At 54.4% G+C, this 14,955-nt stretch overlaps 2 protein-coding genes across 2 annotated transcripts; both read right to left on the reverse strand.

The window, feature by feature from the left end:
- Positions 1-222: 222 nt before the first annotated feature.
- Positions 223-2,336, reverse strand: V2A60_000018 (uncharacterized protein; the record flags this gene model as incomplete). The annotated part of the gene is made up of 3 exons (XM_083251390.1): positions 223-342; positions 799-1,832; positions 1,904-2,336. The coding sequence occupies 3 exons, from the start codon at positions 2,334-2,336 to the stop codon at positions 223-225; spliced, it is 1,587 nt and encodes a 528-aa protein (XP_083107516.1).
- Positions 2,337-5,730: 3,394 nt separating this feature from the next.
- V2A60_000019 (DNA-binding E3 ubiquitin-protein ligase SNT2 domain-containing protein) lies at positions 5,731-13,288 on the reverse strand (the record flags this gene model as incomplete). The annotated part of the gene is made up of 6 exons (XM_083251391.1): positions 5,731-6,027; positions 6,880-6,970; positions 7,028-10,417; positions 11,698-12,181; positions 12,325-13,027; positions 13,274-13,288. 6 exons carry the CDS (start codon positions 13,286-13,288, stop codon positions 5,731-5,733), a joined length of 4,980 nt encoding a protein of 1,659 aa, XP_083107517.1.
- Between the last annotated feature and the right edge of the window lie 1,667 nt (positions 13,289-14,955).

Here is a 14,955-nt window from a genome sequence, read left to right on the forward strand (position 1 = left end):
GAGCTCTACACAAGGCAATATGTACGTCTTGACCTCGACAAGAATGTAGTTGCCTGTTGCAAGAGCCCAAATATCAAGTTCGTAAATATGTATCCAGATTTATACGATTTCTTCTCTTTGTTACCGACTCTCGTCACTTTTATGATATCATTGAATAGTTGGCTCTGGCCCTTTATTCTATCCTCCCCGAAGCGATGTGCGATATCCAGCTGCCAGCAATGCTCAATCCGCGGGCAACTCTTTCATCAGAACGCTGCTTATACACGTGGCCAGCGAAAGTTTGATGAGATTCATCGAGTTTAGAGAATCCAGACCAAATTCGCGCCATAAATTGGGACCGTCCTAGTAACAAGTGAGTCTACTCCAGGTGGCACAGACGGAAGCAACTCTCACATTGTTTGTCCTAGGCAAGGCCGCTCTTTGGACGTCACAAGGTAAGCCAATAGAGCGCTGGATTCTAATTTTATACTATCTGGGCTAATTCTTTCTCCATAGTCTTACGCCACTTGGGCGCATGCCGTTGGAGCAAGAAAACACAAATGTAGCTCGTAACCAAACAGAAAAGGGCCGTCGCAGTAAATACCCAACCAGGTCCGATAGCATTCAACCACGGCGCGGCGACGACAGTGCCTATACAACTCAGAAGGTTGCGCACAAAATTGTTCACTGCAACACCCGCCGAGCTTTTTTTGCGGATGAATTCGGTAAGCATCGTAGTTGCCGAGGACTATTTAATCGATGAGTCGGTTGAAACGCAGTCGCGAGAGGTTGCAGCATTGCAATATAGAGAAGACTTACAAAAACAAGCATAGATGTGATTCCGAAAATGAATGCGCCAGCGGCTGGGGCAACCCACATGATGCCGTAGTTGATGGTCCAACCGAACAAGAGCAACCCACAAGGGTACACTGTCACGGCGATCCAGGCATTCTCACGGAGGCGGTCCTCGGGGAGATAGATCAGCTTACCCTTGTCATTGTACCGGTTCGCCTTGACAGCCTCTCGCGCCATGATGTAGTCCAGCCAGCGGCCGCCTACCAGCGAGCCGACTATGTAGCCGAGCCCAGACGGAATGTACAGCAGGCCAACGGTGAGCTCTGGGTAGGAATACGGCGGCCTGGCAAAGAGTTGCTGGACGGTGATGTTCATGACGAAGAGACTGCCAAAGGCAAACGCGGCCAGGACGACGGTGATGAGGACCGGGGGGAAACGGAGAAAGAGCAGGACCTTGAGCGGTGCGAGGATGAACCGGTTGACGCTGCCGGCAAATCTCTTCGTGTACAGCTTGGTGGATTCCGTCGTCGACAGGCGTCTGAGCGAGGCACCGTCGCCGGGTGGCGGAGCAGCCGTCCGGGCCAGGGTCTCGGGAAGGAGCAGCGTCAGCATCACGACGATGACGCCGCCGTAAATGGCCAGGAACCACATGGTCGACTGCCAGCCAAACGCCTGCGACAGGGCGCCGCCTATGATGGGCGCGAACAGGGGCCCCAGCAGGGGGCCGAGGTAGAACATGCTCATGGCCATGCCGCGCTCGCGCGGCTCCCAGATGTCGGCAATGGTCCCGGCGCCGACGGCCTGCACGCTCGCCGAGGCGCCGCCGACGCCGATGCGCATGACGATGAGCATGGAAATGTCGACGCTCAGCGCGCTCGCAACGGAAAAGAGAACGAAGAGCGTAAAGGACGCAAGGTAGATGGAGCGGCGACCATATTGCTCGGAGAACGCCGACCACCAGATGGGGAATATTGCCATGGCTACCATGTACATGGCCACTGCCAGATTCGTTATGGTCGAAGTGGTGTTGAACTCTTCAGAAATGGTTTTTAAAGCCGCTGCCCAAAAAGAATAAAAATTAGTCTTCTCTCGACATTGGATATATAGTACAGGGAGGGTGAATACGAACGATAGAAAATCGAGGAACCAAGAGGCGCTGCCGCAGTCGCGACCGCAATTGTCGCGGTGATGCCCCATTTAGTTCCCCTTTTGTAATCGTAAGGGTTCACGACTTCAGGCACAATGGTGAAGCGGCTCAGGAGACCGCGGCGCTCACCACGCGGGACAATGACAGCGTGCCTTGCGCAGGTAGATGACGATCTTGACTGCACTCTTGACATGCCGCCGAGTTCCGCTGTGTTCTGGGGCCCGACAGCACCATGGTCGAAGCCGCCTGGCTCGGTCCAGGTACCTTGCTTTTCATTCTCGCGCGACTCCTGCGATTCCGAATTGTCGGAATGTATAGATAATGTACGAGAAAGAGTGTTGTTGTGCGCCTGTTGGTCGAAGGAGTCTTGTCGGGAAGCTGGCACAGCGTCCGAGGCAGAGGCGACAGGTACCATGGTTATCAACAGTCTAGCCCCGAGAGCCGCTTATTATTAGGTACCGGTTCCTGGGTCTTGTCGCACCGAAAAGGAAACCAGCGTAAGTTAGCCCTGAGACATGTCGCGGCTAGCAGAAGTGCGGGGGGGGGGGGGGGGGGGGGGAATTGTGGCATTCCCAGGTCGTCGTCTTGATTGCTCTCAGTACGACTTGAGAGAATCTCTGTGCATTTCAAAGTTCAACGGCAAATCAATGATGGGGTAAAAAAAAAAAATCCGGGGACGGCCACGGAAAGCCGAGGCCAGATGAGGTACACTTTTCCACGGGGAAGATTACTCAAAGCGCATATCGTAACGTGAACTAGTTGATCCCGGCGAGCCCCGCTCCGCGGAAGGAAATAACTGGCAAGAGACTTACTTAGTACTAGAGTTATACGATTCGCTGTAGAGTTTTAGGTTGGGGATTAGAAATCGGCAATAAAGAATTGGTGAATAATCGGCTCCAGCCCCCGAGAGGCTAGTCACAGTCGATAGGCTCTCTTCACATTCCAACGACCACCGATAGCGGCCCTGTGTTCACGAGCTACATCAGCGTTCAGGATAGACAGCGACATATACCATTAGAGAAATTGCCTACTAGGTCCTCATCTCATGTAAGCTAGTGAAGAGAGAAGAAAAAAATCGTGTCCCAATCGAGCAGCAAGTACCTGCAGAGAGCCAGTTTGGTAGATACATACTAGAGTGCCTGTTTATAAAGCGACGGCGGAATGGCCACGACTCCCTCCAGTCCGTATTCCTCGGGCATTCAATGTTCCTACCAAGATGCACACGGAGAGAGGTCAGGAGACGTGGGCCCCCGCAAATCTCGTCATCTGGCCCTAATTCTTCTCAGTTGATCAGATTCGGGGTAAGACTTGCACTCAATCAGGAGTTTAAGGGCGCAACGACGGAGATTGATAACACGCCGACATATCTACAAGGTTGCGGTACCTTGATAGCCTCTGTCTGTGACTCTGTCAATCAGACGTTACTTGGGAGACACACCCTTTCTGAAACTGGGAACAAAAATCATGAACCAAAAAGGCTCGGCAAGTCCACTGTGTAGCGTATGCAATCGGCCTGACGGTTGAGGCAAAACCTGTGCGCCTACCATCCGTGAGACATTGAGGGTTTACCTGCCCGCAAAGTCCATTATATAAGCAAAAAGAACAGATTTCTCCTGCATCAAGTGACCGGCGTTCTGCCTGCTTTCCCACCCCCAATGTACTGCCCTTATCAATATAGACTGGCTGCAACACTGCTCCTCGTTGCGTTGCAGCCACTCCCATCATTGCTCGGCCGGGTATTATCACCACCCTTTGAACAAGTCTTTTTTTCCATTAGCTTCATGTGCCTGAATTTACGTCCGGCAATGCAGTCGCTACGGACGCTCAACCATTCATCGGGACTAGTCGTTCGCAAGGTTGTTCTCAATCATGCACCCGCCGACCCGAAAGGCCACCATGTAATATCCGGCCGGAAAGGGGCCGTACGCACAAGAAAGCGAGAATACCGATCTTTCAAAAGTATGAAGAATGACTCAGCCGGTACACGAACAAATCTTTTGTTGCTGGCCCATGGCATATCATTGGCTTTACATCATACCAACATGTTGCGCCATGCGGGCATGAGGCTTACGTCCGCTGCACGGAAGAGCAGATATTGCAACGTGGTTATCAACAACACATTATCTGAATTACCAAACCAACGCTCCTTTATCTATTCCTTCTTTCTTTGTACGAAAAATTCACCGCTGTTTCTCTTCAGACTTCTTTGACGCTTTCCGTTTCCGCCGTGGTCCAAACAGCAACAACGACAACTCCGGCCGCCTATCCCGCCGCTCCTCCTACTCCGCGTCGCCTCCTCCTATTCCTCTTCTTATTTTTATTCCTCTTCCTTTTTCTCTTATTCGACTTGCCCTCCCTTCTCAACCGCAGCCAGACCGCCATCGCGCCCCAGAGATCCGTAACAAACGCGGGTATCAGGCGCAGTCCGCAGCCGACAATCGTCAAGAGGGCTAGGCCCGACAGCGAGAGTACGCAGAGACGCAAGTGCCCTGGTCCGAACAGGAACCAGCACAGTCCATGGTTTATCATGGCCTTGATCGACGCTGTGAATATTGCATCTGTCCTCTCATAAATATTTCCTCCCCTCGCAGCGATTAGCGCAGCCCGTTCACGAACAGACACGGCCCTTCCACGCTCGCCCTCACCGAGCAGCCCAGCCCAAGCCCAGCCAACGTACCTCTGGTAAGTCCCTCGCCGTCCAGGAAGAAGGCGCGACCGCACTCGTAGGCCAGCCACAGGTCGGTGGCCGTAGCGTATAGGAATGAAAAGTTCTTGCTTGCATAGCGGGCCGCGTTCTGCTATTCCGCGCCCGGGGAGTCACAGGTGGTCATCGCTGAACGGCAACCTCCCATGCCCGCGCCAAAGAGAGTCTGCTCGCTGCGTTTCTCCTATCGCACCGCGAGACCGGTCGCCTTGCCGCTGCTCCAGCAGAGCTGAGTGGCGGAGAGGTAGGGAAAATGATGCTGTGCTTGGCTGGCTGAGCAATTTGCGTCCGCGGTAAGGGCGAGGCTAGGCGGCTCGGTGATCGTGATTGTTTGCCGCTTTTTATTGATAATAAATCTTTTCCTCCATTTAAAAAAAATAACTTGTAATGAGCGTCAAGGCTATCTGCACCGAGGGCGTACAAGATCAAAAGTCGCTTCTCAGGCGTCGTGTTGATGTCGCCGCCCACCTGTGCCCGACTAGGCGAGCAGGAACTACCATGGCAATACGCTTCACCAAAAGACGCAGCACTAGCTCGATTGAATTAATCATGTTCAATATACACGCTGTATTGAAAACATTTTGCTGTTGCACGCTAATACATCATCGTCATATCGGTTCGAATGTCGCGCTTCCATCCCGCGTCACAAACTCAACGATACATCGCCTCGCATTCCATGGCGCCGCCATCCTCCGATCAAACTTGCTTTCACAACCTCCATGGCTGCAGATTTCTCACAAATAAAATGAAGGGGTTGACTCTTTTTCTAATCCAAATGCATTCCGAATACCACGGTGCAGAGTCCCGTCAAGAACACAGCCAAAATGGGGTTTTCCGAGATAAAGATGGCTATGAAGACCATGGCTGGGCCGAGAAACAAGCATTGACTGAAGAGTTCTTTGCCTGGTGATGTCTTCAGCTTAGAATTGACCTAAAGAAAATTAATCGGAGGGTAGAAGCTTACAGAAATGGACGATACGGCGCAATTCAATCAGCGTTGAAAGCCGAGGGCCCCAACCCTGACACGACATAAAAAGCCCGACAAGCATCACGACTAGGTCATGTCTCGTTAGATTAAATCACAACATTGTTGATAAATGGCCAATCACGACGCTCTTTTACCTGCAGCAACACGTATCATTTGGGTTTTGTACCACAACGCCGTGCGTTCTTCGTCCATGGTTCGCCACAACAACAGCCCGGCCTCATCGCCAAAGATGCGGACAAGTTCGGCCTCGTTGATGGAGAGGAGTTCTTCGCCAGATCTTCTTTCCCAGCGCTCGGCCATCGTCTCCGCCTGACTGGCTTCCATCTGAAGCTTGTTTGTCAAAGTATAGGCAATATATCGCCGGATCTCGGTCAGCGACGAATGCTTGTTTGGAGGGAAGGGAGGCGGCTGCAGCTGCATGGTCGCGGTGAGCGCAGACAATGGTGTATTCTATTGCGGTTTGTGTCCAGGTAATATTTATGTATTGTTCCAAAAAAGACGAGACAAAGATAATTAGTACCGAAAGAATGATGTTTAGTGTTGGCTGGCGGTAAGTTGGTTGGCTTGTTGTGTTTCTGTTGATGATTCCGCTTTCTCAGCGTGGCAACAACGAAGTACTGGCAACTTCCTTATGCTTGGAGCAAAACCACCAACTCTTGGGCCGGAACATTGGAGTACAAAGGTCAATCACTACTGACAAGCTGATAATAGATAATTCTTCACATTATTTTTTCGGTCCTCTTTTACTCATCTTCCGAATACACTGTCAAAGTCTATGATATCTAATTGCTCTTACTCCTCTGAGAAACCCCTTTGTGTTGCTCGTCTTCCTGTCAATCAGTCAAATCTCGGCCATCCGATTCAGCGTACGCCCATAAACAAGGAAAAAAACAACAAGGAAAAAAAAAGAGTAATGTGTTGAACGCAGACTTCAACTCCATGACCAAGTGTAAATCACCGAAAGGCTCTTTCAAGTTCTCCAAATAGAATGTATCACAGTCTTTGAAACGACTGCCAAAGACGGCACGATTTGCCTTAATTTCCAAACTAACGTGTTATACACGCAGGGCCAACCGGCTTGCTGCACGAATATTAAATGTGGCCACAGTGTGGCAGTCCATGTTGCTAAGACAACAAGTTTCGAAGTGACGGATTAGCGCTGGCACCGCTTGGTCGCCCATCGGAACGGGGTGGTGGTATGGGGTCCCGCGGAGGATGGGGGGGCATGCCATTAAGAGGGCCCGGAGGAGGTCCGGAAGGACTCACGTGCACCGATGAGTGGTACTGTGATCGCTGCGGATGAAGCCCATGGGCAAAGGAATCCCGAGGCGGTGGCAGAGGCGGGCCGCCATTCAGACTGTGCGGGGATGAGTGTGACAAGTGTGCCCCATGTCCATGATATGGTGGCACATACGGCGGGGGCGGCGGTGGAGGAGGTGGTGGTCCTCGCAAGCTGCGAGGCGAGGGCGGCAGGTTGCTAGCGTACATGGGTGAAGGCGAATGCCGGTGACCCATGCCAACTGACGGTGGCGGTCCAGACATTGGTTGCGGTCTCAACGCCGAAATTGGCGGCGGCGGTGGTGCGCTGTGCATCGTGGGCGGGCCGCCGTTCAGATGACGTGCTGGTGGTGAGTGATGGCTCGGGGGCGAGCCGCGATGCCAATCAAAATGGCTACTTCTTGAAGATGACGGAGGCGCTGGGAACGCATGCGACGAAGTATGCGATGGCCGAGCACCTGTCACATGCGACTGCGAGATGGTCGGTGCATGAACGGGATGCGGCAGAGGCGGGGGAGGGCCGCCGCCATGGTGCCCGTGGTGGTGACTGGACGGAGGTCGCGGCCACTGACTCACTGATCGAGGATCGCGATACTCGGGAACCAGCGGCTGAGGAGGCGGTGGGCTGCGCAGCGAAGGCATCGAAGCAGGAGCATGCGTGGGGTAAGACGGCCGCGAGTCGGGTGTCGACAGTGGTGCAGGGGTGTGGTGCGGTCGAGGCGTTTTGGCGAGTTTCTTGCATTTGTGGCACTGGAACTTCCTCTGCTCGACAAACTTTTGCGCCTCGGATCCAATAGCTCCGTAATGGCCGTTGGTGAGCTGCCTTTCCTGGTTCGTGTCAATGGGCCACCATCGTGGGGTGACGTCGACGCCGCAGCTGATGCAAACCTTTTCACCTGGTTCCGTGGCATTGGTGGCAGGGTTGGCATGTTCTCCGTTTGCCATAGCAGTAACCCCGACAGCATTGGCGGTGGTCGTCGAGGACACTCTGCGAGTCGCGGGGAATGCAGCGCCACCTGCCTTGGCCGCCATGGTCAGGAGGTTGGCCTTTCGTACAGTCCCCGTAAGCGCCAAATCAGCCTGCTTGAAATTTTGCACATAAAGCTGCAGTGCGTTGAGGCCGTTGTCTCCAACAATGTCGTGTATCTTGTGGGCAATAGTTTTGGTGGGAACATGATCCTTGCACCACAGCATGGCGGACATGGTGCCACTTTCGCCATTGATCGTCACAATATTGAACTGGTCGCGTCGAGAGCTCTTGACCGGAGTGATGTCGAAAGCGAGAAGGTGGCCAGCCTGTCGAGCACATTCGACGTGAAACGTTGTGCGACAGTGGTGGCAAGGAATACAGGCTCCATTGCCTCCCTGGTTACAAGCATGGCAAACCTCGTCGTATCGGAGCTTAGGGATGGACGGAATACCCTCCGAGGGCTCCATAGCCTTGGCATTGCCGAACTTGACTTCGGGGGTCCATACAGCGCATGTTACATGAACCCAGTTATTATCCGCTGTTCGCTTCAACGGCTCACGAGGGTTGACGGGCCGACTCAGCTCTTCCTGACGCTTTCGGTAAACCTCGGCGGCCTTGCGAGCTTGTTGGACTTCCAGTCTCTCGCGCTCTCGATCCTTCTCCGACATCTTCTTCTTATGATGAGTAAGCTTGGGCTGCTCGACAAACTCCTGCTCGGTATGCTCGACAGGGCACAAGACACATTTGTAGTGGATCGAAACTTGCGGGTTCTTGTCGTTGGTGCACATGTCACAGAGCCATTTGCCCTGGACTCGGTTGTCCATGATACCATAGCAGTTGCGGTGAACAGTGAGGCGGCATTCACGGCAAGCGACGTGCTGATCGCCAAGAGGTTCCATCTCATTGCAAATGGCGCAAGGCAGCGTTCTCGCCTGGGGTAGTTCAGGCACAGGCGTGGCTTCGTTGGTCTTATCCTTGTCCTTCTTTTTGGTGAGGCTTGCACCGGAAACGCTGCCGCCATCTGACTGAGCAGGGTCAAAGTCTCGGTCGATGGGAACCTTGAGGCGCTTCCTAGGAGGCTCGACGCCATTGGCGCTGGTGGTCCCGCTCAAGGGGGTTGAGTCACGATCGGGCGTCATTAGGCCATGATCTTGGGCAGCCTGCAGCTCCTTCAGAAGCTCTTCGTCCTGCTTGCGCTTCCAAGCCTTGCCGTTTTGAGTGACCTTCTTGGTGACCTCGTCGATATCCTCCCACCGGATACCATAGCGGCGCCAGAGCTCGGCGCAGCGCCGACAAAGAGCGACAACTGGCTGATTGTTCTTGTCTTTGGGGGGCGGTTTGGCAACACCATTCTCGCCCAGGAGACCCTGCATGGAATTCGGGGCTCTGCGCCATTGACGCGAGTTGGTCGTCTCGCAGAACAGGCATACAAAACTGCGTTTCTTCTCTGCGGCCTTGGCGGTATCGAATGCGGAATCGTCATCGTTGTCGGCAACATCGTCGGCCATTTTGTTGGCAGCGACTTCGGCCTTTTTGGCCTGTTTCTTGCCCTTGCGACCCGTGTAGTTGCCCCAGATTTGCTTGCCACGGTCCGACTTTTTCCAGGTGTAGTAGTAGCGGACAACCTGGCCAGGGGTCATGGTCTTGACATGCTTCTTGACGAGGAACAGCTCAGAGCCGTACTTGGAAATGGCTTCCTCCCAGCGCTTCTCATCGGCCGCAGTGAGTCGAGGTTCCTTGAATTCGGGCATGGGCGTCTTGGCGAGCATGGCAAGAGCCTTGTCAGGCTTGTATTTTTGGCGATATAGATCGTTGATGGCGACATCCTGCAAGTTTGTGCACTGCTCGGGCAGACCGTGGCCCTTGGCCGTCTCTCTAGCCTTATCCATGTAGGCAATGACGTCCTGAGCTGAAGTCTTGTCCGTTTCGGCCGGGGGGATCCAGAGCGGAGTGGCAGTACAATTGGGATCGTCCGCGTCAAAATCCTCACCTCGGGCGGTATAACCGGGAGGCTGATCTTGGATCCATTTTGGTCGCTTCCCACGCATGGCCTTTTCCTCCTGGATGTCCTTGAGCTTGGAGCCGCCCTTACCACGCTTAATCTCGAGGGGCTTGACATATTCAACGGGACGGCCCGGCCAAGGATGTACCGTGGCTTGATTTCTGGGGCCGATGCGGGTGCTGGCTCGAGGGTATATGCGGTCGTCGTAGTCGAGGGCGTCTTCGGGCTTGCAGTGGAGGCCGAGATAGCGGTAAGGCCAGAGGCTGGCATGGTATATTTGCTCGGCGGTGCCTTCATGGTGGACTTTGTCGTCGTCTTCCGGGGTGGTTCGGTTTGTGTTTGGGTCCTGGGCGTCCTCTTCGTCCTCGTCAAGAGGGTCTTCGTCGTCTTCGCCATCCGGGACGGTGTGGCGGCTCTCGAGCTTGCGCTCTTGGGCACGACTGCAGGCGGCACAGGACCAAGCAAAGCCCCTAGACGGTTTCTTCAGTAGAGGCGGACGAACACAGTTCATGTGGTAGGTGAGGCGGCAAACGGCGCAGTCGACGGAGTCGTTGCTGGAGAGTGTTAGTGGACGATGTCAAAGACATGGCAGAAAGTGCTAAACGAGTAGGAATATCGAGGATGGAATATGTGCGATGAGCTATGGATCATGGGGTATTGGAAAACAGTAATGGGGGGAATTGGGGCAGCCATGGTGGGAGCCATGTTGCGTTTGTAGTTGATGGGATGTCGTGTAAGCAAGCATCTGGTAGTGCGTGCAGGATTTCCGGTAGCGTGGGCATGGTGTGCAGACGGCTGCCGTTCTTGGTATGTGGCCAGGTGGGGTCGGCAGGATGGAGTGGGTTCGGCGACAAGTGTGTGGGTGATGGGGTTCTTTGAGCGAATGAGATGCGGCTGGCAGGGCACTTGCGACCAGTGAGAGGCGACGGCGAGCCACTGCGAGCCACTGCGAGCCACTGGGGGTGATTCGGGCTGCGGCTGGTTTGTTTGGGAGAGGCCGGATTGGCCCAGGGGCGGAGCGGTGGAGACTGGTGCAGGGGGAGGGAGAGTGGAAGAAGGAAAAACAGGGCCCTATGGAAGATGATGACAAAGGGGAAGACGGCCAAGAAAAGCAGAAGAAGGTGGCCAAGACGATGACGGCGACAAAAATGGGAGCTACCCATTTGCGTACTTGCCAACGTGCTTCCTCATGATGCTGTACTGCTCAGGCTCATGATTGCGATGGGTACTCCTTGTGGTTGTGGCGCATGCATATGTGGCGGCGACAACGACTTTTGTTGCTGGGCAGCGCATGTTGTCGGTCCTCTGTTGTCGCGGGAAACACACGGTCCCCAGACAGAGAGAGGCCTTGCCTTGGCTGTCATGACGCCGTCGCGGCCGCCTCGCCTGGTATCAAAGTTTGGTTGGCAGCCTGCCTGCCAGCCTGCCTGCCTGCCACCGGCCTGTTGGGTCACAACTTTGTGACTTGACTGGGCCACGCAGAGGAAACCCACACGCTGCCACGCCACGCCACACCACACCACACCACACCACCCACTCCCACACCCACCCACCTGCCACCCACGCCCACACACCTCCAGCTAGAGCCTGCAGGTCTGCATCCGCCGCAGCACCCACCCACCACGTCCCATCTAGTTCGCCCCCGGTCAAGGCGTACTCGGTAAGCACAAGGTACGGCCGGCGGCTCCAGGCTGGCGATATGTGCGCGCAATGCGCGGAAAGAAAAAAAGGGAAAGAAGGAGAGCGATCAAGATGGAAATAATCAGGCGAGTATAGAAACCCAGCATGGACAACAACGAGAGCGGGCAAAATAAAAATAAAGATAAAAACATACCTTGCACAATATCCTGTGCATCGCTTGCACGACTTGACGGCGCTAGTCAACTCCTTGCCTCGCCCCTGCTCGACCAAGACAAATTTCCACCGCTCATCCAGCACCTTCTTCACCTTGTCGGGCACATTGACGATGAGCTTGGTGGGAATCAGATCGTAGTGTTTTTGAATGTACCGATCATACAGCTTCTCAAACCAGAAGCAGTCGGGCGATTTGCGGTACTCGTCAAACTGTTCAATTTCGGCCCGGTGCCGGATCTGACACTTTCCACGCAGCGCCGCCAGCGGGCTAATGTCGGAATGCATCGTCGCAATGACCAACCGCGTGTCCGTTACCTTGCGCCCAATATCCTTGGGTCGGTAGAACCAGTTGATGCGCAGCGAGTCCACCGGCTTTGCCGGGTCGGTTGTCGAGTACAAGAACTCCATAATGCGGCCCAGATAGTATGGCTCCCCGGGCGGCTCGCATACCAGGTACACATGATCTAGTAAAAAAAAAAAAAAAACAATCGTTAGTCATCTCTGCTCTCGTCGACCATGGCAGTTGTGTGTGGTTTGCCGTGTCATGACAGCATATGCTGGCGTGGTGTTGTGAAATTGCGCAGAGAGTGGAGCCACCAAGACTTACCATTTGCTTGCAGCACTGTCCCGTCGTCGGCCACCAGGCGCCCATTCTGAGGGCGCGCCTTGCAATTCTCAAAAGTGAGCATGTTCGTATCCGGCCAGATGGCTGCCGGCGTACTTTGCGCCGTGCTGGAGCTGACTGCACGTCGCGCCGACTGCCCACTCGCCGTCGACGTCGTCGTCGACGCCGCCGCTGTGGCCGCCTGGGCAGCTGAGCCGTTGACTGCCTTGCGCTTGCGCGACACCACAACCGATGATGACGCAGATGCGCCGCCAGATGCGTGTCCGTTGCTGCCGGCAGCTCCATGGGACTGCGATGCGGCCGTCTTGGAGTCGTCGCTGCCTGGTGCGCTGCCCGTCAGAGGCTTGCGACCGCCAGCAGCAACGCGCCCTGACGTCTCACCTCCATTGGTGGCGGCGCTGGAGCTCGCGGTGGTGCTGGTGCTGGTGCTGGTGCTGGTGCTGGTGGCTAGGCGCGACGATTTCTTGGGCGCTTCGCCCTGGGTCTTGTCGTAAAAGTCATAGTTGTCCATTTCAATATCCTTATCCTCGGCGTAGTTGGGCCGCGCGTTGCCATTTCTGTTGCGTGAGCGTGTGCCATATGGCGCGGCGCCATCAGCACCAACGTCCTTGTCCGCGACAGGGCCGGACTGGTTAGTCATGGCGTCTGCGCTGGTCTTGGAATCTGGATCTGAAGACCGCGAATCCTGTAAAGAATAAGTGAGAACAAGTCAGCGGCGAGATGGAAAGAGTGCGTGGTGCGCAGGCGACGGCGGCCGAAAGAGGCTGGGACACGAGCGAGGTGTGCGATGTGAGGTTTGCAGGTTTTGAGTGAGACGTGTGGTATAAGAGAAAGAAGGCGGCAAGTGACCGGGGGGAAACAAAGGTGTGAATGGAATCGGGGGCGAAAAAGGGCAAAAACTAAGGCAGTGTGGACGAGGGGAACAACTCACACTTTGCTGGGCCATGGTGGCACCACGCATCCAGCGTCAAAGCCGCGATGATGTGAGGCAGACGTCGTGTGAATGGCATGCCCCAGGTACCAAGGACGAGGAGGGAGGGAGGAAAAGCGAGACGCGTGATATGTGGGTGAATGTAGAGGGATCTCCAGAATAGGAAAGAGGGAAAAAAGAAAAAAATTGAAGAGTTTGGGATGGAGCAGAAGCCAGAGATGGCTGGCGGGGAGTGCGAAGTAGAAAGTATGGCGATGCAAGATGGATCAGGGAAGAGAGAGGAAAAGGTTTGGAGGAGCGGAAGAAGGCGAGAATGGAGTGTGAGTGAGTGATGCCCTGTTGCTTGGTACTAACAACTTGCTGGTGCCGACAAGAAACGTCCCCCCCCCCCTCCCTCCCCGAGGCGGCGGCGTCGGCGGGCCCTTGCTTGGTCTTTTTTTGGGGGTCTTGGACTCTTTTGGGTAGGGGAGAGACGAGCCAGGACAAGGTTAGGACAAGGCCAGACAGAGAAGTGACAGCTAGAGAGATCCAGAGAGACAGACGTACCAGTACTGGTACGGAGTACTTAGTACTAACTACTAGACAGACAGGCAGGCAGACATACAGGGCAACGACGGAGCTACGGGCTTGGCTTGGCTTTGGTTCGATCAAAAGTTGCCGCCTACTCGTGCCTTGCGCTAGACGGCGTTCTGTCTGGCCCTGTCTGGCCTTTGTCCGGGGAGGGGCGGAGGGTACTGAATAGAAGGGGGGAAGTGCATGCTGCTCACAACTCACTCTCTCGCCACCCGCTGGGAAAAGCTCCCCAGGAAGGGAAAAAAAATAAAAGAAAGCCAGCTCTATTGATATCAGTGGTTTTCTCTTCTTTTCTTCTTCTTTTATTTCCCACTTTCATCTTGTTAACAAGCTAATTGATCTGGTCACCCAAAAAAAGGCGACCGATCCTCGTACCTCGCTCTACCAGTATGTACATACTGCTTTTCTGCATCGAGATACAGGCGCATGACTCCCCTCTGAAAACCAGGTAGGTACTACTTAACGTAGGTAGTCGCGATAAAAAAATTAAAAATTAAAAACTCACTATTTTTTTTTTTTCTCTCGCTCGCTGGATGCTGGATGCCCAGACCCATGTCATGGGGAGGGGTGGCGCGCTATTGGAACCCTGGTCACCATGTATCTTCCAAGTCGCTACTAGCACTGTCGTCGGTTTCTCCCAGCTATCCTCACCAAATCTTTGCAGATCCCAGATATCGGAAACTTTATATCGACTTGCTACACCCTTGAGCCCAAGTCGTTGCTCATGAGGCCCCACCGGTCCCGCTGGTCAGACACAGTTGAATGAAAGAGGGATCGTACTGGTAACAACCCGACCACCACCAAAGCACCAAGCACCACACCTCTGCAACGCCCTTGGTCACCTATCTGTCCGGTTGCCCGTTTCCCACACATTCTGTCTCTCTCTCTCTCTCGCTCTTCTTTTTCATTTCCTTCCTAGTTGACTATTCTTTTCATGCCTATTCGTTCTTTTTTTTTTCGTATTTCATTACCCTATCCCGCCATGGCTTCCGTCCTGGCTCGCCACTTCCGCGCCCTCGTCCCAAGCCCCATCCCGCATCCGCTTCGCATTCCATTCCCAACATCCTTGCTCACACGACTTAATATTACCTCCCCGTGACTTGGTACAA

This window comes from Cordyceps javanica, chromosome 1, assembly GCF_051103115.1.
Source record: "Cordyceps javanica chromosome 1, complete sequence".
Taxonomy (NCBI): domain Eukaryota; kingdom Fungi; phylum Ascomycota; class Sordariomycetes; order Hypocreales; family Cordycipitaceae; genus Cordyceps; species Cordyceps javanica.